The sequence below is a fragment of the Lepidochelys kempii genome, chromosome 2, assembly GCF_965140285.1.
Source record: "Lepidochelys kempii isolate rLepKem1 chromosome 2, rLepKem1.hap1, whole genome shotgun sequence".
In the NCBI taxonomy this organism is placed as follows: Eukaryota; Metazoa; Chordata; order Testudines; family Cheloniidae; genus Lepidochelys; species Lepidochelys kempii.
Window position 1 is genome coordinate 237,765,116 of NC_136381.1, and position 22,249 is coordinate 237,787,364.

The window sequence follows — 22,249 nt, forward strand, 5'->3', positions numbered from 1 at the left end:
TTGGTCTGTTTCTTCTTTTAACACTATTACCTTCCGTTGACAGATTCACTGAAATCTGCAATAAAATCCCTTAGCTTTCCATCAGATTTTCATATTTGGGATGATTTACTCTTCCAGCATCTCAACCCATGGCACTGTGGAAATGACGAGGAAGTGGTGGACCAGGAAGCTGGCAGCCAGCCAGTTTCTCTTGCTGTAGAACACTGACAGCTGCAAGCTAGGACTGTGGCTTTTGGTACATTGCTGGGAGGTACCTTTTGAATTTAACAGCTTTTTTTATATACTGCTCATCTGCGTTGTACTAGCTCAGCCTGTTTTCTGGATTTTCCAGAGGGAGGGGATTGTATGTTGTCATTACTGGTATGTGCTTGCTCATCTCTGTATATTTCAACCTTGCAAACTGAGCTTTTTTGGATCGTTTTGCCTTAATGTTAGCCACATTATGTCCACCTCCAAAAATGAACACGAACCCCCTGGGAAGCTCTTCCAGTACTTATGTTCATTGGAGCCTTTACTGAAGTCTGCTGCTGGTGCTCATGATGGATCGTGATTCAGTGCCGGCTGAAGACAACAGGAGTCTCTCAATTGACTTCAGTGGGCTTTGGATCAGGCCTTTTAGAGCATTTTGTCTGGCACATCAGATACAGAAGTTCTAAATTAATAAGTGTCCAGCTAATTTCAGGGGTCTGTCTGGTGTCAGATATATTTTCTGGGATTTCTGATGGAGAAGGAGAAAAGTTGGAAGCAGCAATCCAGTATGGCTTCACTGTGGCAGCTATTTATTTCTCCCCTGTACTCTGTTACAATGTCCAATGAGTTGTTTTGTTTTGAATGGAAACAAACCTGGCACAGCTTTTTTGCAAATAATCGGAGCAGGAATTATCTGACTGGAAACTTAAATGGATACTTATAAACCTTGCCTAAGTGGAATCTATGAGGGAAACCATCCTGGAAAATGTATTGGCTGCTAGTCATGTACAGACAAAAGTAGTGATAGTAGATTTAAGCCTCTTAAGAGAAACTTAAATCTCACCTACCTCCAGCCAAGGCAGTACGTGCTGCAGCTCCTGTAGAACACAAAATAACTGCCTGTTAAGAAAAGCTGAGATACTAGTGCTAAATGCTCAACATCAGTGTGCTGGGTATGAAAGGTGGGACTGGTAGCATACAATCTACTGGAGGAAAAAGAGATGTAACTGAAACCTTATTGGAAACAAAATTCCATCAATCTCTGTCACCCAGCAAAGATTTTCAAATACCAGGGTCTTCTGCAGGTGCAAGAAATATCAGGAGCGGGACAAGAAAATTTCAGTGGTGACTTACTTTATCTGGGCTAGAGAAAGTTATTGCTATAATGAGGAAAAATAAAGGTTATGTTTCAGTATTGTCAGATTAGTGTTTGTGCATCTGGAACATATTTCTGGATCTATAAATGCAGCTGGATCGTGATTCAGTGCCGGCTGAAGACAACAGGAGTCTCTCAATTGACTTCAGTGGGCTTTGGATCAGGCCTTTTAGAGCATTTTGTCTGGCACATCAGATACAGAAGTTCTAAATTAATAAGTGTCCAGCTAATTTCAGGGGTCTGTCTGGTGTCAGATATATTTTCTGGGATTTCTGATGGAGAAGGAGAAAAGTTGACATAAAAGGATTTTGCTTTTGTTGGAATATTGTGGGGCCTGAGGGGCAAAACCCTCAGCCACAAAAACAGGCTGCAGGCATAGCCAGGCCACTACTAAAGGCCATAGGGAAGATTAGCACATGTGGCCTAGTCACTATAAGCTTGACCGTACAGAATGCTGAGTGCTCAGGCCCTGTGCATTTAACTTTAGGCATATGCTTAAAGGCTTCACTAGATCAGACCCCAAGTGCTCAACATTTTGCATGATCAAACCTTAAGTCCTCATTCAACATGGGGATTCTGCAGAGACCTGCAATAGAAATCTCAAGGGTATAGGGTACTCACTGTTGCTACATCTCCTATGCAGCTGGCTTGCCATTTTTAAATATCTTTGGGGCCTTTCATGTGCAGGCAGTGACCCAGTATTTGACCCAGAATGAAGAGCAGGAGCATTAAATGCTCTTAAGTTCTCCAAAAAAGAAGCCATTATTGAAATACACTCATTTTATCCTGATTACAATGTATTTCCTGCCAATACCTTAAAATACACCTTTATTCTTCCTGGTAAAAAAATCAGGGTCTTAACTTTAAAATAAGACTCTGGGAATGATACAATGTAAACATGTGCTGACACTAATTACAGTAATATTTATCTATAAAACAGATGGTAACGCTTTCCAAAATGTGTAAGTAATGATCAGAATGAATTCATTAGGATTTATATTTCTGTCATGTACTTGCATAGGTGTTGCCTTGGATGCTGCTACATGTGAAGGGCTCGTTTTTGTTTTAAAAAAAAGTGAGGAGGTTTTACCAAACAGATGGAAAACATTATTAACTACTGGTTTCCTTTCATGTCAAAAATGTTTTATCTAATCATCAACATAATTACACAGCCACATTGTAGTAAATCACACTGTATAAACATTTAGAATAGAGAAGACTATTAGAGTGAAATGCACAGTATTCCAGACTTGAAAACAAAGTAAATATGAATTGGACTCTGCTGAATAAGAAAATTCCAAAAATCAAGGACAGACAAAAACATAATTGTACAGATTTGGCATCACTTTCTTCCATCTATATCCTCTTATTCTGCATGTTACTGTGTGTGCTTTCAGTTGCTTTTCCCCAACTCTTTGTGTGAATGTTCTATTAGTGACGAGACATTCGCTTCCACGCTGTAGTTCATTTCAAAGTTTTGATACCTCCCATTGCTCCTTTCATTTAATACTTTCTCACAGTAACATTCAGGAACACAGGAAGACACAAGACCAATCTAATGCAGGTCCTTCTGCTTTCTCTGTTGTTCACAAAGTCCTGTGTTTCATATCCAGTGCATTGTATTTTATTGAAATAGGGCACAGAGTGAAATTGAAAGGATGGTAATCAGTAAATGCGTCTGATCAGCTGAGTTAGATATCTTTGGGTTAGATGTTTATTCTGTGTCCATTATCCATTAAGGGCTCAATCCTTCAATCATGGCCTATAAGAGACAGAACACTAAAATGGATGGGGCAGTGCACCTGAATAAGAGTTACAGGACTGAGCCCTAAGTTCTGTTTCACTGCAAACTTTGAGGTTATAATTGACACAGCATATCCACCCATTTGTTTCTTAATTAGAAGCAAAGCCATTGCTTTTTCAAATATCAGTCGAGATTTGCTTCTAGTAATACTTTGTAGCTTTCTTTATCCATTTTCATTTCTAACATGATTCATATTATAATGTATATCTTAAAGGCAACCTCTAAAGATGCACCCAAACCTGTTTGTTTGTGCAAATGCTGGCTATTGAGCACACGTGTGTAAATGCAAAGTTTGGAAAGGTGCTATAGCAGTACAAAACATTTTTTTTTTTTGTATTGTTAGAAGTGTCATCCTGTAGATGAAAGGTTACACTAAAGTCCCCTCTGCCTACTTTTGGTGGCTGGTAGAAGTTAAATATTTCACGGTCCTTTAAAGAAAAAAAAAGGGGGGGGGGACTGCCTAAACCAGATGTCATGGTTGATGACAACATTCCTCCCCCTCCCCCCTTCAATAAAACAAGTTTCTAATATCCAACGTTCTGCATGAAGTCTTGCTGAGTGCATAATGGCTTCCCTGTTTGTCTCGTCAATGCATGTCCGGTATCTCTGTAATTTAATGCTCTCTAAAGTACTTTGGGATACCTCCCATATGGAAGGTGCCATACAAAACTAAATTCTGCACTAAAAATGATATTTCCCAAAGGGTTCAGTGAGCCCATTCTTAACATTTTTTGAAAGCTATGGAAGAGGAACGAGCTCTGACATTCTTGTATGAAAGCCACCAGGAAAGATGAATTTGTCTGTACAACTTCCATAGGAAAGGTTCATAGATGGCCAGTGTTTGGAAGATCATTTGTTTACACACGCAAATATTCCTCCCTAGGAGAACATTAGAAGCTGTGAAATTTTCAGGACAGTGGCCTCCAGTTTAAAGGCACATATTACACCCACATTTTTGTACCTACAATTCAGTTACAAGTATAGCTACTTATATGTACTCCCATGGTTCATCTTGTTTGTGGATAACTGCAAGTGCAAATTACTCCAACTGCAGTGACTAGATCTTTGGCTAACTGAAAATATACTCCATAACATTTAAACTCCAAGTTGCTGGGTCTGATTCAAAACTGCATTCCTGCAGTTTTAGGTCAGTGAAAGTCCAGTGATTTCCATGGAATTCAACTGACATAAGACTGGAACACAGTGATGAATCAAGCCCCTTATTAGAGCTGATTGAAACACTGGAAAACAATTTCATGAACAATTGTGATGTCATTTCCATTTGAGGAGTCTGAAATGGTGCAATTTACCATTTTTTTTTAAATTTTCAATTTTTTAAAATTATTTTTTCTCCTTTCTACCTGGTTTCTCTCTTTTTTTAAAAAAAGTCTTCCCTTTTATTTTTTAAATTTCCACTGCATGAAATAAAATGAATACTGTCCACGGTATTGCTCCCTCCAGACATTTATTCCTTTTCTACTTGAACTTTTCAAAACTTGTCCAACTTAACTCTGCCCCTTTAACTTTGTAAATATTGGGGAAGTTTTGAAAAGCAACAGAATAGAAAAAGTAAATTGGTGAGGGGGGAAAAAAAAACCACTAAACAGGAAAAAAAAAAGGGAACCTTTCCCTGCATCATTCACTCTGTTGCTTTAAGTGACAAAAAAGAAAAAAATTGTAAAGAGAAATATTTTAAAAAGGTGATTTTCAAAAACTGAAATACATTTTTCACTTTTTAAAACTAAATGAAAATTTTCATTTACAAATTTCCCATAGGAAAAATATAATTAAAGCACGTTTTCTGGTGAAAAATCTTGCTTTCATTAAAATTCTGTTTTTGATGGGAACATTTTTCTGTCAAAAATCTCAGCCATCTCTACCTACTCTATATTTCCCAGAGACCTTTTATTTATTTGAGACCCAGTGTTCCCACTGTTTTCATGATATATATCTTCCAGCCACTGATGGCCTTAAATCATGACAACCATCCCTTTTGTCAAAGAGGGCTGGGGGAAACTCCCTCTGGACCTTATCAGAATCACTCCAGGTGTTGCAAGAAAGACACATTAGAGATGAGCAAGGCACAGCCTCCAGTTAGGGTTAGCACAGGCAAGCTTAGGGGTTCAGGAACAAAACCTAGATCTGTATATGACAGTGCAACGTGTAGCCACTAGACCAACACACCACCACTCTAGCTGCTTTAAAGGTGACCTGAAAAAACAAAACAAGCAAATAAAAGGGGGTTGTGTCTTCACCCTTCTACCCCTCCTCCCCCCCCCCCCATGATGTGTAATGAAGACTTGGAAGGGTTGGGTTGTTTGGGTTTTTTTTTTTACTTTTTCTGCATGTCTGTCCTGTTTTTCCTGGAAGAGTCTCTGGACAACTGGAGAACTAGTAGTTTTATGACATCACACATACCACACTAGTGCATTACGTAAGTATACGCAGAAACAAAGACAAAAAGGGAGTTTAAACAATAAACATCAAACTTGCTATAAATAGTGGAAGAAAGGCTGTTTGTAACGATTGGACTCTCCAGTCACGAAGTGCTTGATCCTACTCCTATTGACGCCAATGCTAAAACTCCCATTGACTTCTATGGGGCAGGATTAGGGCCTAATTAAGGGCTAAGAAATCTCCCAATTCAAATCTGTGTCCTCAAATACAGAAAATAAAAAACATGGAAAAGTTAGATTGAATATTCCTGATATTTCTAAGGTAAGAAATATATAGAAACATCTTCATCCCAACACTATTTTTAGACCTGTCAGGACGTTATATACATCATAGAGCAGCAAAAAAGGGCATAAACCATGTTTTACCTTTGCAGGTTAGTGTAATTATAACCACATACATTTACATTGCCATATCATTCCAGAAGAGGATCACAGTTTAGATTTTTAACAGCAGTGTTCTTTTTGCATTTGCCTTTGTTATTCTTCCATAAGTCATAAAGAAAAACCAAAGATAGTATGCAATAGTTGTTATTTATGCAACAAAACGGGAAAAAATCTAACACAATATGGGAGTTGGGGCCCTGATCTCTGATAGGGGCCCCAAAGTATTACTGCAGTACAAACAATAGCTATAATTACTAGTACAGTAAAATAAGGTGGAAGGTCAGTAACTCTTACACCTTCTTTCAGTTACTTTTCCAGCTATCACCCTTATGTACAACTCTTCGTATAAATTACACAACCTTCCCTTCCCTTAGATTCAGTGGACCTACTTCTGATTTGTCTCTCACCAATTTTACAATGTTTCAGCATCATTAACTTCACTGACGTTGCTCCTGATTTAGACCAGTGTGAGTTCATAATCAGGATGCCAAATTCAGAGGTGATGTGTAAATTACAGTATGTGAGTGTGAGTCTAAGGCAATCTAAGCTGATGTAACTTATATGCGGAGTGGGTGGAAGAAGGTGTAAGTTAAAGCAATTTAGACTCGCATCTCAGAATCTGATCCAGTGATTTGTGCTGCAAAGCAGAGCTTCTGAACTACCCAGGATGGCAGAGGCTGAAAGCACTGCAGTGGCAACACACCCAGCCCCTGATGTGTATATGGGAGCGGACAGGTCTCACATTCCACTTCAGCTACCTCCTCCTCCATATTGTATTCAGCATGAAGTTTACGAGCAATAGGAGAAGGAACCTCCATCTTCTCTTAGCTGGAAGGAGATTTTTCAGGAGATGGGGCTCACAGCCAGGTTGGGAAGGAAGTAAATGGAGAGGCTTTTTCAGACAGTAATTGTGTGTGTGTGTGTGTGTATATATTTAACAGCATATATACATGTGTGTATATATACACACATACTAGTCTATTAACTTAATTCTGAGGCACATATATATCTCCCAAAGGGCAGTTAAAGGCTGGATCAATTCAATACATAGGAAACAAGTTATGGACATATCATGTTCTATTTTTCAGCAGACTGAAGTCTGAGTCCATGGACACTAAATTGTCATATTATTTTACCAGCACATATATACCCCTTGCTGTGCCAAAAGGTGATGTGCCAAACAGTAGGATTGCAGACATACAAAGGTATGGGATGGAGAAAAAAATATTTTTAAGCAGAACATTGTTTACATAATGGCAGGTTGACCCAAAACTTGGCTTAGAAACTGTGAAATGTATAACACAGAGTAGAGATGGCTGCATTGTGATACTGCCAATGAGCCATCCACACACTGAGAAACAAGTATTAATAAAGACTTTGCAGAATTAGTGGGAAAAATCAGTGTTATTTTATTGGTTTTCAAGGAAGCATGCAATGAGATGATGAGGAATTCTAGCAGATAGAGAAAGTCCATCTGTCCATCCATCCAATGGATACTCAGGCGGAAGGATTATACAATTAAGACACAGATCTGACTCCTCTCAGCGTGGGAGCTGAGTATTATTGTCTTTAATTCAGTGCTTCAATCACACAGTCTTTCCAGCATGATCAGAGGTTAGTTCCACAGAGCACTTATTTTGCATGTTGGACCTGTTGAAACTTTGCATACCTTTTGCTTTGAGAAGAAAGTACTAAGTCCAAATGTTGTAGGTGCAATAAATCTTCACTGCGCTAGCACAAGATGAGAATTTTGATTATTTTGCATATTATTCATCCATTACTTAACTTTACAAGAATACAATTCATGTGCTGCTAAATTTTTCCTAGACATCTTTTGCTGCAACAGGAAAATTTTGAATTATTAGGACAATCTGTTATTTTAGGTTTTTGAAATATTGAATTATTGCTAAACCAAAACAATATTTAACTATATGGGGTGAAATTCTGACCCTATTGACTGCAAAAAGGACAGGATTTACTCATGGAATTCAAAGGAATGGAAAATCAGCAGCGCACAAGATTTATTAATACCTGTTTTAAAAATAATTCTGAATAATTCTTAGCAAGTGATCAAATTAAGAGTCTTTTGAACAGTGCTCTTGAACAAATAAGTCTTTAGAACCTTCCTGTTCTTACTTGGATTGCATCAGTCTCCAATCACTGCTGAAAAACCAGACAATAAGGCTGAGGTGACATGTGCCCCAGAATTAATTTAAAATTGAACTGGAAGATTATATCATCTCATGGATATATGAACTTCATTATACCAACTCCAGTGATACCACAGCGAGCACTGTGATGTATGTGACATGTAGAAGAGGGGTCATCACTTCACAGAAGCTGCTGGTTAACTGTTTCGTGCACCCAGGTCAGTCAATTAGAGTGTATTCTGAGGATGTAACACTTACAACTCTATATCCTGTTTCCATAGCTTTGGTAGGTGGCATTTCTGAACTGGACTTAGCTCTTTCCTGCTTGCATAGATGAATTAATTTCTCTTATTAAACATTTTTTTTCTAATTTTCCTCCAAACAAATACGTACATTCCTTATCACTATGCATGGACTCTGCATTACAGATTCATACTCATATTCATGAATCATGACAGAACAGTGGACTGTGCAAAAAATGTTCCTGTTGAAGTCACTGGAAGATTTTCTATTAGCTTCAATAGGAGGAATCTCAAGCACTGTCTTAGTGGATAGAGACTGAAAATAAGGAGCTCTATACTGGGAATGTTAGGTGCTGAAATTCCCTGATTTCTGGTTTGCAGACCCAGATGTTAAAAAACAAACAAACAAACAAACAAAAAAAACCACGAACAAGTTCAGGCATCTGTAATTCTACAAGAAACCCACTAAGTAATCCAGATCACCATAGGAAAAAATAAGAACTGAGTTTTTGTTCTAATATGGAGCATTCAACAGCAAGTATATATTACTCTTCAGACACAAACACTGTACAGTTGTGTTTTATTTCTATATTGAGGTATTGTAAACCCAGAACCAATACTGCAACTAAAAAACTGGATTAGGGCCTTGTCTTGCTGACAGTGAAGTCAGAGATTTGTCCCACTGACCTCAATGGAAGCTGGATCAAGCTTGAAATCTGGAACCAGTATAACTCATGATGATCACTAATAACACAGTGGTGCTTTTTCATCTTTGACAGCCTCCAAATAAATGAACAACTGCAAAGCTGAAATTAAGTTAAAAAATAAGGTAATAGATTGCCGAGGGAAAATTCTGGAAACAAATTTGTTCAAATACCATAGGAATGAGTATTTATATATTGGCAAATCTCAGTAAAGCTATGTTGTATAACCCAAAAAGTTGATAAGGAAATGTTCTGCATGAGGAAGGCATCAGACTGTTAAAAGTTTAGAGACAGCAGGAAATGATTCATATCACAGTACTGTGGAATCTAGAATCACTTATATTGGTGAACATACTGTGCCTCACCAGCTCAGATTATCATGAAGAATAGTTTAGGTTTAAATCATCTTGTTAAAACAATTGCTAATAGCTAAAGATACTTAAGAGTCCCCTAGAAATTAGGGATCAAACAAAGGCATGAAGATCTGCAAAAGTGCTTCCAAAGTTCAGTATGCTCTAAGTACTCTATGTACAAAAGCTCAAATGACAAATGAAAACCAGAGTCTTTTGAAGTCCATAACAAATACTTCATATTGACACATAATTGAAATACTCATTGAAAAGCTATCCAGACACAATGGATGGCATGTGATATGAACAGGAGAAGTTAAAAACAGAATACAAGACTCTGGGGACTATAGTGAAGACTATCCAAAGGCTAAATGACAAATCTAAAAAACTCTAACTGCATTCAAGTTACCAGATGCTTCATAAACAGACAATTGAGCAACGGAATCCAGAGAATCAAGGGGGAATACTACCAAGATGCAGGAAACCCAGTGGAAAAGTAATCTTTGCAAATTAACAAGACACAAAAAAAGTATGTGTAACTATATATACTTATAACAGGGATGGAATAGGTAAAACAGAGAATAATCCTCTCAATGCCAGGAAAACTCAGTCACCTAATTCAAACTCCTGATATAGAAGAAATGTCTTGGTTTATTTGTAAGCATTTTGGCTTACATGTTGTTATGAGAAGATGAAATTGCATATGTTGTTCTTGAAATTAGTACTGTGCACTGTATCACCACCAGGATTGTGACTGGGAATGTGAATGGGCGACAGGGGATGGATCACTCGATTACCTGTTCTGTTCATTCCCTGTAGGACACCTGACATTGGCCACGATCGGAAGACAGAATACTGGGCAAGATGGACCTTTGGTCTGACCCAGGATGGCTGTTCTTATCTCATGAGTTAAAGAGGGTCAAGCCTGGTCAGTATTTGAAGGAGCAGTTCACCAAGAAAACTCAAGGTGGCATAGGCAATATTATTCCCTACCTAATAGATGGTGCTTTTCTCTCTGGATCAGCTCTTCAGGACACAGACCTGTGGCCATACAGCACCTAAACACAGTAGGGTCCAATCCCGAGGTAGGCCTCTGAACACTAAAGCAATAGAAATATTAAAAATAATAGTAAACCAATATCCCAGCATGGTGTGAAAAAGGATTAATTAGTAGGTATTTTACATCAAATAAAATGTAAAAACAAGGCTTTGAACATTAGTTGTGACTAAGGCTACATTTTAGTCATGGTATTTTTAGTAAAAGTAATGGACAGGTCACGGGCCATAAATAAAATAACAAAATATTTTTGTTCCTCTGAAAATAATTCCTGTCTATGACTTGTACTATACCCCTGACTAAATCTTGAGAGTGCCGCAGGTGCTTCTGGGGTGGGGATGGTGGCGGGGGAGGGTGTATTTTTCTTTGCTCCCTGTCCTAAATGGTACTGCAGTGTGCTGTTAAACAGCTGCTGTCTTCTACAGCGGGGATAGCTTCACAACAAGCAGTTGTTAAAAAGATTCCTAAGGAGTTTGCAAATCACTTTGGGATTAAAGGCATTATGTAACTGTGAGACACTATAATAATAACTACAACTATAATAGACTTCATTGTGAAGGGTGAACACTCCCACTTCCCACTGAAAGGGAGTTGCAGCTGCTAAGAATGCTCCAGCATAAGCCCCCAAAATAATAAAATATTAGAAATGAAAAAGTAACATGATGAAACAGAAAACATAGATACTCAATAGCTATATAGAAGGAAATCTTTTCAAGACTCTTCGTTGCTGCAATTTTTATAGGGGAAGATGTAAGAAAGGATATACAATATGTGCTGTTATGCTGCCATGGCTACTTAGTGATGAAAGGGCATAGGAGAGAATTGAATAATGGCAGCTGACTTGGGCCAGCCTCGGCATCTAGTATTGGCCTTTTACATAATACACAGAAACTTGGGTTCCAATTCCCAGTCCTTGCTGTCTAAGCCTGGAAATATATGGATGCAGCATTATCTGCAACTACAGGAAAGAGCAGATATATTACTCAGGCATCCTTGCTTACGCTACACCTTCCATCCAACACCTGAACTTTAGGGGCACTGCATTCAGACTCTCAACCTGTCAGACACAGCACTGCCAGATAGATGGGCCCATTCCCTCTGGTATCACGGGCCCTCGTCACTTCCTCACTTTCTCACATCCATATTCCTGTGCCAGAAAAGGATCTCTTCACTTGGTTGGTTGTATTCCTAACTTACCAGATGGCTTGTATTCTGTGGCAGCCTTTGAACCATATATTGCAGACACATATGAGGGCAAAGGCTCTTGTGAGGTGCTGCATTATCCTTATTAAGTCATGAGACCAACTGGTAAATGAGGGTATTTGTTTTCAGGCCCATTGCTGACTTTCTTCCTTTTAAAAACCTCTAGTCCAGGGTCAATCTATTTTTTAAAAAAGTGGTCTATTTCTCTTCTTTCCCAGAACAATTACTCTCTAAGAAATGACTTGATTTAGTTTGCTTGCAGACACATACCAGCCTAATCTGCACCCACAAGCAAGGGTTTCCTATAGTCAGAAAAATATTCTCCACCCACAAGCAAGAGTTTCCTATATTCAGAAAAATATCTCTTGCTCTACCACCACCATTATAAATCTGCAGGAAGTCTTGAGTTAGCCTTTCAGAAATGAATGCAGTGAGGTGGAGATAGTAAGCTTTGGAAATGTGTTACTAATTCTTTTTATAACTCCTCAAAACCCATGCATATATACTTTATGTGAAATTGACTTGTCATCTTGGTCTGTTCTATGAATAGTCCTTTCTTTAACTTCTACTTTTTTATGGTGTTAGGTAAAATATTTCTAAGATTACTGTACTGGATAAAAATATACTTGCTATGAACAAAGAAATGTCATCACAACCCTAATTGTTTCAGTATGCTTACAAGGCGCACACCTCTGCCTTACTGACATTTGGCTACCGTTCAGAAGTAGCCACGTGTGTCACTGGTCCTTCTGTGATCTTTTACTGATTGTTGCCCCATCCTTTTCACTGTTGGTACTTTTATTGTAATTAAAAATATAAAAGATATTTTGCTCCTTTTTAAGATGTAATGAATACACAGCTGAAATTGATGCCTAAACAGAGGTATACTTGTGCATTGCTATGTTTATGCCTTTTTAATGATAGCTTTAGAGATATTTTTAAAAGTGTATTTAGTGCATCCAGTCAGTGTCAAAAGTCAATTCTTGCTTGAACTGAAAGGTTATTGACACAATGCTGAAAAATTTCAGGTTTCAGAGTAACAGCCGTGTTAGTCTGCATTCGCAAAAAGAAAAGGAGTACTTGTGGCACCTTAGAGACTAACCAATTTATTTGAGCATAAGCTTTCGTGAGCAACAGCTCACTTCATCAGATGCATACTGTGGAAAGTGTAGCAGATCTTTTTATACACACAAAGCATGAAAAAATACCTCCCCCCACCCCACTCTCCTGCTGGTAATAGCTTATCTAAAGTGACCACTCTCCTTACAATGTGTATGATAATCAAGGTGGGCCATTTCCAGCACAAATCCAGGGTTTAACAAGAACGTCGGGGGGGAGAGGGTAGGAAAAAACAAGGAGAAATAGGTTACCTTGCATAATGACTTAGCCACTCCCAGTCTCTATTCAAGCCTAAGTTAATTGTATCCAATTTGCAAATGAATTCCAATTCAGCAGTCTCTCGCTGGAGTCTGGATTTCTAGTTTTTTTGTTGTAAAATCGCAATTTTCATGTCTGTAATCGTGTGACCAGAGAGATTGAAGTGTTCTCCAACTGGTTTATGAATGTTATAATTCTTGACATCTGATTTGTGTCCATTTATTCTTTTATGTAGAGACAGTTCAGTTTGACCAATGTACATGGCAGAGGGGCATTGCTGGCACATGATGGCATATATCACATTGGTGGATGTGCAGGTGAACGAGCCTCTGATAGTGTGGCTGATGTTATTAGGCCCTGTGATGGTGTCCCCTGAATAGATATGTGGACACAGTTGGCAACGGGCTTTGTTGCAAGGATAGGTTCCTGGGTTAGTGGTTCTGGTGTGTGGTATGTGGTTGCTGGTGAGCATTTGCTTCAGGTTTGGGGGCTGTCTGTAGGCAAGGACTGGCCTGTCTCCCAAGATTTGTGAGAGTGTTGGGTCATCCTTCAGGATACGTGTAGATCCTTAATAATGCGTTGGAGGGGTTTTAGTTGGGGGCTGAATGTGACGGCTAGTGGTGTTCTGTTATTTTCTTTGTTAGGCCTGTCCTGTAGTAGGTGACTTCTGGGAACTCTTCTGGCTCTATCAATCTGTTTCTTCACTTCCGCAGGTGGGTATTGTAGTTGTAAGAATGCTTGATAGAAATCTTGTAGGTGTTTGTCTCTGTCTGAGGGGTTGGAGCAAATGCGGTTGTATCGCAGAGCTTGGCTGTAGACAATGGATTGTGTGGTGTGGTCAGGGTGAAAGCTGGAGGCATGTAGGTAGGAATAGCGGTCAGTAGGTTTCTGGTATAGGGTGGTGTTTATGTGACCATCGTTTATTAGCACTGTAGTGTCCAGGAAGTGGATCTTTTGTGTGGACTGGACCAGGCTGAGGTTGATGTTGTGATGGAAATTGTTGAAATCATGGTGGAATTCCTCAAGGGCTTCTTTTCCATGGGTCCAGATGATGAAGATATCATCAATATAGCGCAAGTAGAGTAGGGGCGTTAGGGGACGAGAGCTGAGGAAGCGTTGTTCTAAGTCAGCCATAAAAATGTTGGCATACTGTGGGGCCATGCGGGTACCCATAGCAGTGCCGCTGATTTGAAGGTATATATTGTCCCCAAATGTAAAATAGTTATGGGTAAGGACAAAGTCACAAAGTTCAGCCACCAGGTTAGCTGTGACATTCTGTGCCCACATATCTATTCAGGGGACACCATCACAGGGCCTAATAACATCAGCCACACTATCAGAGGCTCATTCACCTGCACATCCACCAATGTGATATATGCCATCATGTGCCAGCAATGCCCCTCTGCCATGTACATTGGTCAAACTGGACAGTCTCTACGTAAAAGAATAAATGGACACAAATCAGATGTCAAGAATTATAACATTCATAAACCAGTCGGAGAACACTTCAATCTCTCTGGTCACGCGATTACAGACATGAAAGTTGCGATATTACAACAAAAAAACTAGAAATCCAGACTCCAGCGAGAGACTGCTGAATTGGAATTCATTTGCAAATTGGATACAATTAACTTAGGCTTGAATAGAGACTGGGAGTGGCTAAGTCATTATGCAAGGTAACCTATTTCCCCTTGTTTTTTCCTACCCCTCCCTCCCCCCGACGTTCTTGTTAAACCCTGGATTTGTGCTGGAAATGGCCCACCTTGATTATCATACACATTGTAACGAGAGTGATCACTTTAGATAAGCTATTACCAGCAGGAGAGTGGGGTGGGGGGAGGTATTTTTTCATGCTTTGTGTGTATAAAAAGATCTTCTACACTTTCCACAGTATGCCTCCGATGAAGTGAGCTGTAGCTTATGAAAGCTTATGCTCAAATAAATCGGATAGTCTCTAAGGTGCCACAAGTACTCCTTTTCTTAATGCTGAAAAAGTGGCTTTGAGTTTTAAAACTACTGCTTGCACTTGTTGGGATTAAATGATTAGTCCATTTATTTTAACAGAATTCAATAGAATGGAGAGTTGGTCAGCCTTTTACAAAATCTTCCAGCTGAGATAAAAAGTGTGGTGAGTCGCGAAATGAGCACTGAAGCCTAAAATTTAGTTAGTAAATTTGCCACATTTAACAGCACGCAACTAAACTTGAACACTATGTAAGGTAACCAAATTCCTTTAGCACAAAACCAGGATAGTCTATAAATGATTAATATAGAGTACCTTTTTAATTATCTTAAAAATGGTTGATTTTCACTACCAGCAAGGACTGAGTTTTCCTGAAAAATGTTCAAAGTTACGATGTCACTATCAAAAGCAGCCTTAGCATTTTTGGGTAGGCCTGTAACACAATTTCTCCTGTTACCCACCTAGCAAATAGCCAGTTCCTGTCCATCATTATCACAATGGTGTGTAATCCATCTCTTAAAAGTGTGTTGACTATGAGCAGTTTACTTTAATTGCTCAATGCTACATGCCTGGCTCCATAGTCCTCTGTGCTGGTCACAGAAACTCACTGAGCATGTGTAGGCTTGTGAATCTCTGCAGGAGAGGCAGTGCTCAGTCTGGCTGCTGACAGGAGGGAGAGAAACAGTATTATCATGAATCTCCTTCATAAAAATAGGTTGGAGCCTTCAACGGAGAGGTCAGCCACAGCAGGCTCATTTTCATTATACTCAGGACTCCAGAAAAGGCCTGGGCCCCAACTAGGCCTCCTGAACGTTCCTCCACTCCCTCCCGAGGGGCATGCCCCACAATTTGGGGACCTCTGCTTCAGAGGGTTTTGTGTGCAACCCGGAGTAAATGCATAAATACTACCTAATCAATTGCTGGAACATCCTCTGAGGTAAGTTTTATTATCCCCACTTTACGGATGTAGCAATTAAAACAGAAAGGTTAAGTGATTTGGCAAAACTGTCAAAGGAGTCTGTCACACCCAGGACTAGAATGCAACAGCCCATAGTTGTTAATCCCATACTTTACATTGCATCTCACCTTACTGAGTCACCCATCCTTATGGCTAGAAGTTACATCTTCTGCTCAGCATAGGAGCTGGTCCAGTTGCAGACAGCTAGCTGAGAGTGCCTCACAGAGTGGTATCAGTATTAAATCAGTAGTGACCTAGATGGCACTTATCCATGCAGCCATCAGTCAAGGAGTCCAGCAGCCCTGTTTTTCATAGATCAGCTCTAGGTAAAGGGGTGGAGAGGCTGTCACTGGCTTTCAGGAAAAGAAGCAACAAACCTTCAATCCTGGTGATCAGTTTACTTTTTCAAAGATATCTTTGAAAGCAAAACTGCTAGAAACTTTCTTTTATTTAAATGGAAACTGAGATGTAAGGTCTGATTCTGTGAGGTGCTAAGAGCCTTCAACAGGCCCGGATTAACCAATGTGCACTCAGTATATTAACTCAATATGCACTGGCATATGGTTCCCATCTCAGTGGAGCCCCCAACCACCAGAGGGAAAAAACACCCTCCCACACCCACACACAAAGCAACTCAGAACCACAAAGGGGATGTGACAGGGCATCACATCACAGTGGGATTGTCACTCCTGAACAATGTGGAGAAAGCCAACAGGTCAGAGTGAAGAGCCAGGCCGGTCAGGAGCTGCTGTGCGATGAGGGCAGGGAGGGCTTGCTCTCTCACCCTCCGGGAGCTCCCACCCTCCAGAAGCAGGGAAGGGGGGAGAGCAACTGCCACAGTGCACAGGGCCCCAAAATTCTATGGATTTATATACATAATATAATAAAATAATATAGAACATCTTCAACACATCTCAGAATATTACTATAAAGAGAGACAGCCATAGTTATCTATTTGCACAGGTTTAAATAAGGGATGTGCCTGTAACATCTAATAGTAAGATAATGATTGTTTTTGTGTTCATACAGTACAATCATTGGGAGTTAGGATCCCTGAGGAAATTACAGAACTTTAGGACTGAAAGGGACCTCAAGAGGTCATATAGCCCAGCCCTCTGTGCTGATGTGAGACCAAGTAGACTTAGATCATCCCCGACAGGTATTCATCTAACTTGTTCTTAAAAACCTCTAATTACAGGGATCCCACAACTTCCCTTAGAAGCCTATTCCAGTGCTTACCTACCCTTATAATTAGAACGTGTCCCCTAATGTCTAAGCTAAATCTCCCTTGCTGCAGATTAAACCCATTACTTCTTATCCTGATCAAGTGTCTCCCAGGGAAGGGCCTGTGTCATCAAGTGTGTCCAGAAGGGGGATGGGTCATGTTAACCTGAAAAAAAAGATATCTTAAAATATGCAATATGTGTGAGACAGGAGATGAGGGAAGTGAATGGAGAACATTGGGAAACCAATACATTTATTGATATACCTGTAACCAGCCCGGAAAAGCAGATACTGTATAGGCAAAGAGGTACAGTTGGTACAGAAAAGGTACTGGTACAATATTGTATCATGTCCATGTAACTTTTATATATGAGCTTGTATGCATTTATATTCACAGATTCCATGGCTAGATGGAACTATTGTGATCATCTAGTCTGACATCCTGTATAACACAGGCCATAGACCTTCCCCGAAATAATACTCAGAGCATCTCTTTTAGAAAAAAGAGCCCATTGTTAAATATTTGTTCTCTATGTACGTACTTATAGACTGTAAACAAGTCACCCCTTAATGTTTTCTTTGTTAAACAAAATAGACTGAGCTAAATACTATCACTTTAAGGCAGGTTTTCTAATCCTTTAATCATTCTTGTGGCTCTTCTCTGAACCCTTTCCAATTTTTCAATATCCTTCTTGAACTGTGGACAACAAAATTGAATACAGTATTCCAGCAGTGATTGCATCAATATTAATGTTTGTAAGGATAGGATGACCAAATGCTCCAATTACGTACTGGAATATTTCAGTTTTGAGGGGTAGCATGGGTGCCCCAGCTCTTTGGGAGAGGTTTCATTCTCCATTTCAACATGATTTGCTTGCTGATCTCCATTTGGTAGCGCTGAGAATATCCTCTTGGGCGACTTGTCATCCACCCTTATCCCCAAATTTATCTAAGTAATCTGGGGAGGGGAGGGATAATTTAGACCTTATTTTAAATCAAGAAAATAATTTATTCTCAGTTTTCAGATGAAACCCTGAAGACAGGCAGGTATGGATGGCAACCCCTCTTCACTTTTAAAGGAATCATGGTGCTAAACTGCTTCGCAGCTGGACCCTGAAACTTCAGCCAGTACAGAATGGCTCTGTGAGAGCAGGATGGAAGGGGTCTGTCTATATATATATATATATATATATATATATATGCACTTGCCCTTTTGGGTCTGAGTCAGGTGACTAGCCCGAGCTGCCAGCCTCGTCATAACACCCATGCTGCAATTTTTGGCATGCTGGAGCGGAGCTAGCGCGAGTTCGTTTATGGGGGGGTGGGGAGGCTGATCCCCCAGCCGCAGCGCAGCCATACCCCCGGGCAGCAGCCAATGGCCCCAGTCTGTGCGCGGGTGACGCAGCGCACGGGGCTGTTCGCTGAGGAGCTGAGCGGGGCGCGCAGACCCCGCCGCGCGGTCACAGCGCGTCGCCGAACGCACCTGTCTATAAGCTGCAAGAGACGTTCCCGTCAGCCTTCTCTGGCGCATGCGCCACAAGGGAGGCTTCGGAAATTCGGACTCAGATTGGAGGCGGGTCAAAGCGCATGCGTAGAAGGGCTGCAACAGAAAACAAAAAGGGTTGAGGGCGCATGCGCACTCTCGAGCGGAGTAAACTAGGCTGCGCAAGGAGACGAGAGTTGGGGTCGGCTGGGCTCGCTCGGGATGGACGAGGACATACTGACCACGCTGAAGATCCTCATCATCGGCGAGAGCGGCGTCGGCAAGTCCAGGTGAGGCGGCGGCGCCAGTCTGCCGGGCCGGCTTGTCGCGACTGGGCCCGGTGCCGTGCTGGCCGCCCCCTGCCGAGGGGCCCGGCGAGGCCTCCGGGTGCAGGGCTGCCGGTCTCGGGTTCCGTCTCGCCCCCCCCCCGGCCCTGTTGACAGCCTGCGCGGGGGGGCTCTAAGGTCCGGGCCCCTCCCCTCCGGCCCTGGTGACAGCCAGCGCCCCCTCCCGCCCACAGGTCCGGACCGTCTCCCCTTCAGGTCCGGGCCCCTCCCTTGTTTACATTCAACGGGAGGATCCGGGCCCCTCCCCTCCGGCCCTGGCGACAGCAGAGGCCCCCCCTGTCCCCCAGGTACGGGCCCCTCCCCCCCGGCCCTGGTCACGTCCTGGCCCTGGTCACAGCCTGCCTCAGGTTTGGGACTCTACCCTCTGCCCCTCCTCATTTAGGTGCCTCCTATGCCTTGTCTGGGACTTTCCTCCTTGGTCCTCCTCACAGTCAGGCTATCTTCCCCCCTGTTTATCCTTGACGGACCCTCTTACCTAGGTTTCAGAGTAACAGCCGTGTTAGTCTGTATTCGCAAAAAGAAAAGGAGGACTTGTGGCACCTTAGAGACTAACCAATTTATTAGAGCATAAGCTTTCGTGAGCTCACGAAAGCTTATGCTCTAATAAATTGGTTAGTCTCTAAGGTGCCACAAGTCCTCCTTTTCCTCTTACCTAGCTGTCTCCTCAGTTTCTGTTCAGAGGCAGGCTCCCTCTTCACTTCCCCACCCACGGTGCTTTAGGTGCAACTTGTTAAATTTCTTCTGAACCACTGCTTCCCAGTACCCGAGGATCATACTAGCATGAACCTTCTGGCAGTGAGTGAGTAGGGGTTCTTTGAACAGTCCCCTGACCTAGTTAAAACAGGAACTAAATAAAAATATCAAAACTGTCCTACTCAGACATATCTGTTGATTCCCCTCCATTTTACTATGCATGCATCTTTCAAATGAGATCTGAAAAGAGGGTCCTGACCACACTGTGTCGAAAAGATGTATGTGCTGTACAGGTGACGTTATCATAGTTAGGCTTGGCAGAATTTGATTTTTATTTTTTATCTTTTTGGTGGATAATAGTGTTTTTATTGATTTTAATTTATTTTCACAGTTGTGGGAAATTATGTGGGGTTGGACAGTTGCGGGTGTCACAGTAATTACTTAATGGCAGTTGACCTTGAGAGATACAATGTTCAAGCTTTAGAATATTCACTTATTGTGAACATTACAAGTCAAAATGTACAAAATCAATATCCTTAAATCAAAAGGAGTTCTGAAGCATCATTTTTTTCTTCTTTTGCCTATCTGTAAATTTCTGCTATTATCAAGTGAAATATTTTTTGGTTTCTGTTTGTTTTAAATTACCGTTTATTGACACTTACTAATAACAAATCTAATCATTCCAAGTCTAACTATATTACATTTAGAAATAAATGCTTTTAAAAACAATAACTTAATTCTGCTATCTTGCATCAGATAAAAGGGAAGAGTCTTGCCTTCTAATAGTTTCAACAAGGTGACAGCTAGTCACTGCTTCTTTCTAATCCTCAATGTAAAGGATCTGTAAAGTTTTGCAATAATCCTGTGATGACAGACATGACTTAAGCAAATTTCTTTTAGATTAGGTAATGTCTTGTTCATGTGACTTTGTGAAAGTTTACACTTAGATAAATAACTCCCATGTCTTGGTTACCTATTATATGTATTTAATATCTCAAAACAGGTATTTAAAATCTCTTATTTCTATGTCATAAGGATTTTACTATTTTGTATCCAAGAATAGCATTAAAGCCACTTAGCATTTAAAGTTCTCTTCATTTATTTGGAAGGTAAACTGCAGCTTTGTGTCAAGTAGTGTTATTTTTTACACTAAAAACACTTCTTGTGCTCAGACAATTTAACCATTCCTTAATTAAGCTCTTTTTTTTTTTTTGTAGGTAAAAGAAGCAGTTAGGACTTGCAATACACCCACACAGCAGATAAAGTTGAGGAAGTACTGTAGTCATATTTCTGGCCATACCAACACTTTAAGTTCAAACTCTCTGCAAAATAAACTTGGCTTCTATAGGAGACAGTATCACACTTCAGATGCCCTATATTTTGCTGCACTAGACAGTGAAATTCAATACAGGATGTCCATCATAGTTATCAGCTGTCTGCCACATGGTTATAAACTCTTGTTACAAATGTAAAATCACTGATCAGTATCTTAAAAGGAACTTTTTCAGTGTAGTATTATGGTTAGTATGCCAAAATGAGAATCTTTATACATAGGCTTTAAGGCCAGAAGGCACTATCCTGATCGTCTGGTCTGACCACCTGCATATTACAGGCCACAGAACCTCACCCTGTAACAGAAACACAACCTCTGGCTGAATTATTGAAGTCCTCAAATCATGATTTAAAGCCTTCAAGTTACAGAGAATCCACCATTTACACTAGTTTAAGTCTGAAAGCGACCCATGCCCCATGTTGCAGAGGAAGGCAAAAAAATCCCAGGGTCTCTGTCAGTCTGACCCAGGGGAAAATTCCTTTCCAACCCCAAATACAGGAATTAGTTAGACCCTGAGAATGTAGGCAAGACCCACCAGCCAGACACCTGGGAAAGAATTCTCTGTAGTAACTTAGAGCCCTCCCCATGTAGTGTTCCATGACCAACCATTGGAGATATTTGCTGCTAGATTGGCTGCTTGCCAGCGTAAACAGTCTTATCATACTAGCCCCTCTGTAAACTTATCAAGCTCAGTCTTGAAGCCAATTAGGTTTTTTGCCCCCACTGTTTCCCTTGGAAAGCTGTTCCAGAACCATCACTCCTCTGATAGTTAGAAACCTTTGAATAATTTTAAGCCTAAACTTGTTGATAGCCAGTTTATATCCATTTGTTTTTGTGTGCGTGTTGGCACTTAACTTAAATAACCCCTCTCTCTCCCTGGTGTTTATCCCTCTGATGTATTTATAGAGAACAATCATATCTCCCTATAGCCTTCTTTTGGTTAGGCTAAACAAGCCAAGCTCTTTGAGTCTCCTCTCATAAGGTAGGTTTTTCATTCATCGATCATCCTAGTAGCCCTTCTCTTCACCTGTTCCGCTTTGAATTAATCTTTCTTAGTCCTTGTCTACATTACGAAATTAGGTTGAATTTATAGAAGTCAGTTTTGTAGAAAGCGTTTTTATACAGTCGATTGTGTGTGTGGACACACACATGCTCTAAGTGCATGTAGTCGGCGGA

At 40.6% G+C, this 22,249-nt stretch overlaps 2 protein-coding genes across 16 annotated transcripts in view; one reads left to right on the top strand and one right to left on the bottom strand.

Moving 5' to 3' along the window:
- The window catches only part of LOC144930254 (uncharacterized), a 76,437-nt gene extending 57,133 nt beyond the window's left edge, over positions 1-19,304 (bottom strand). For 5 of the 15 annotated variants that reach the window (XR_013635436.1, XR_013635430.1, XR_013635428.1 and 2 more), the window contains exons 1-2: positions 15,497-18,694; positions 10,429-10,535 (exon numbers count right to left, since the gene is read on the bottom strand). Coding sequence is in view for 1 of the 15 variants with exons in the window: in XM_078851841.1 (XP_078707967.1) it covers positions 10,429-10,535; positions 15,497-15,525 (136 nt within the window). In the remaining 14 variants the exon portion in view is untranslated. The other 10 variants (XR_013635427.1, XR_013635438.1, XR_013635437.1 and 7 more) reach the window with 10 other exon arrangements.
- RAB18 (RAB18, member RAS oncogene family) overlaps positions 18,818-22,249 on the top strand; it is a 34,938-nt gene continuing 31,506 nt past the window's right edge. Inside the window, exon 1 of the mRNA XM_073334339.2 lies at positions 18,818-18,990. Coding sequence (XP_073190440.1) covers positions 18,923-18,990 — 68 coding nt within the window. The 5' untranslated portion in view covers positions 18,818-18,922. The remainder of the gene's footprint in view (positions 18,991-22,249) is intronic.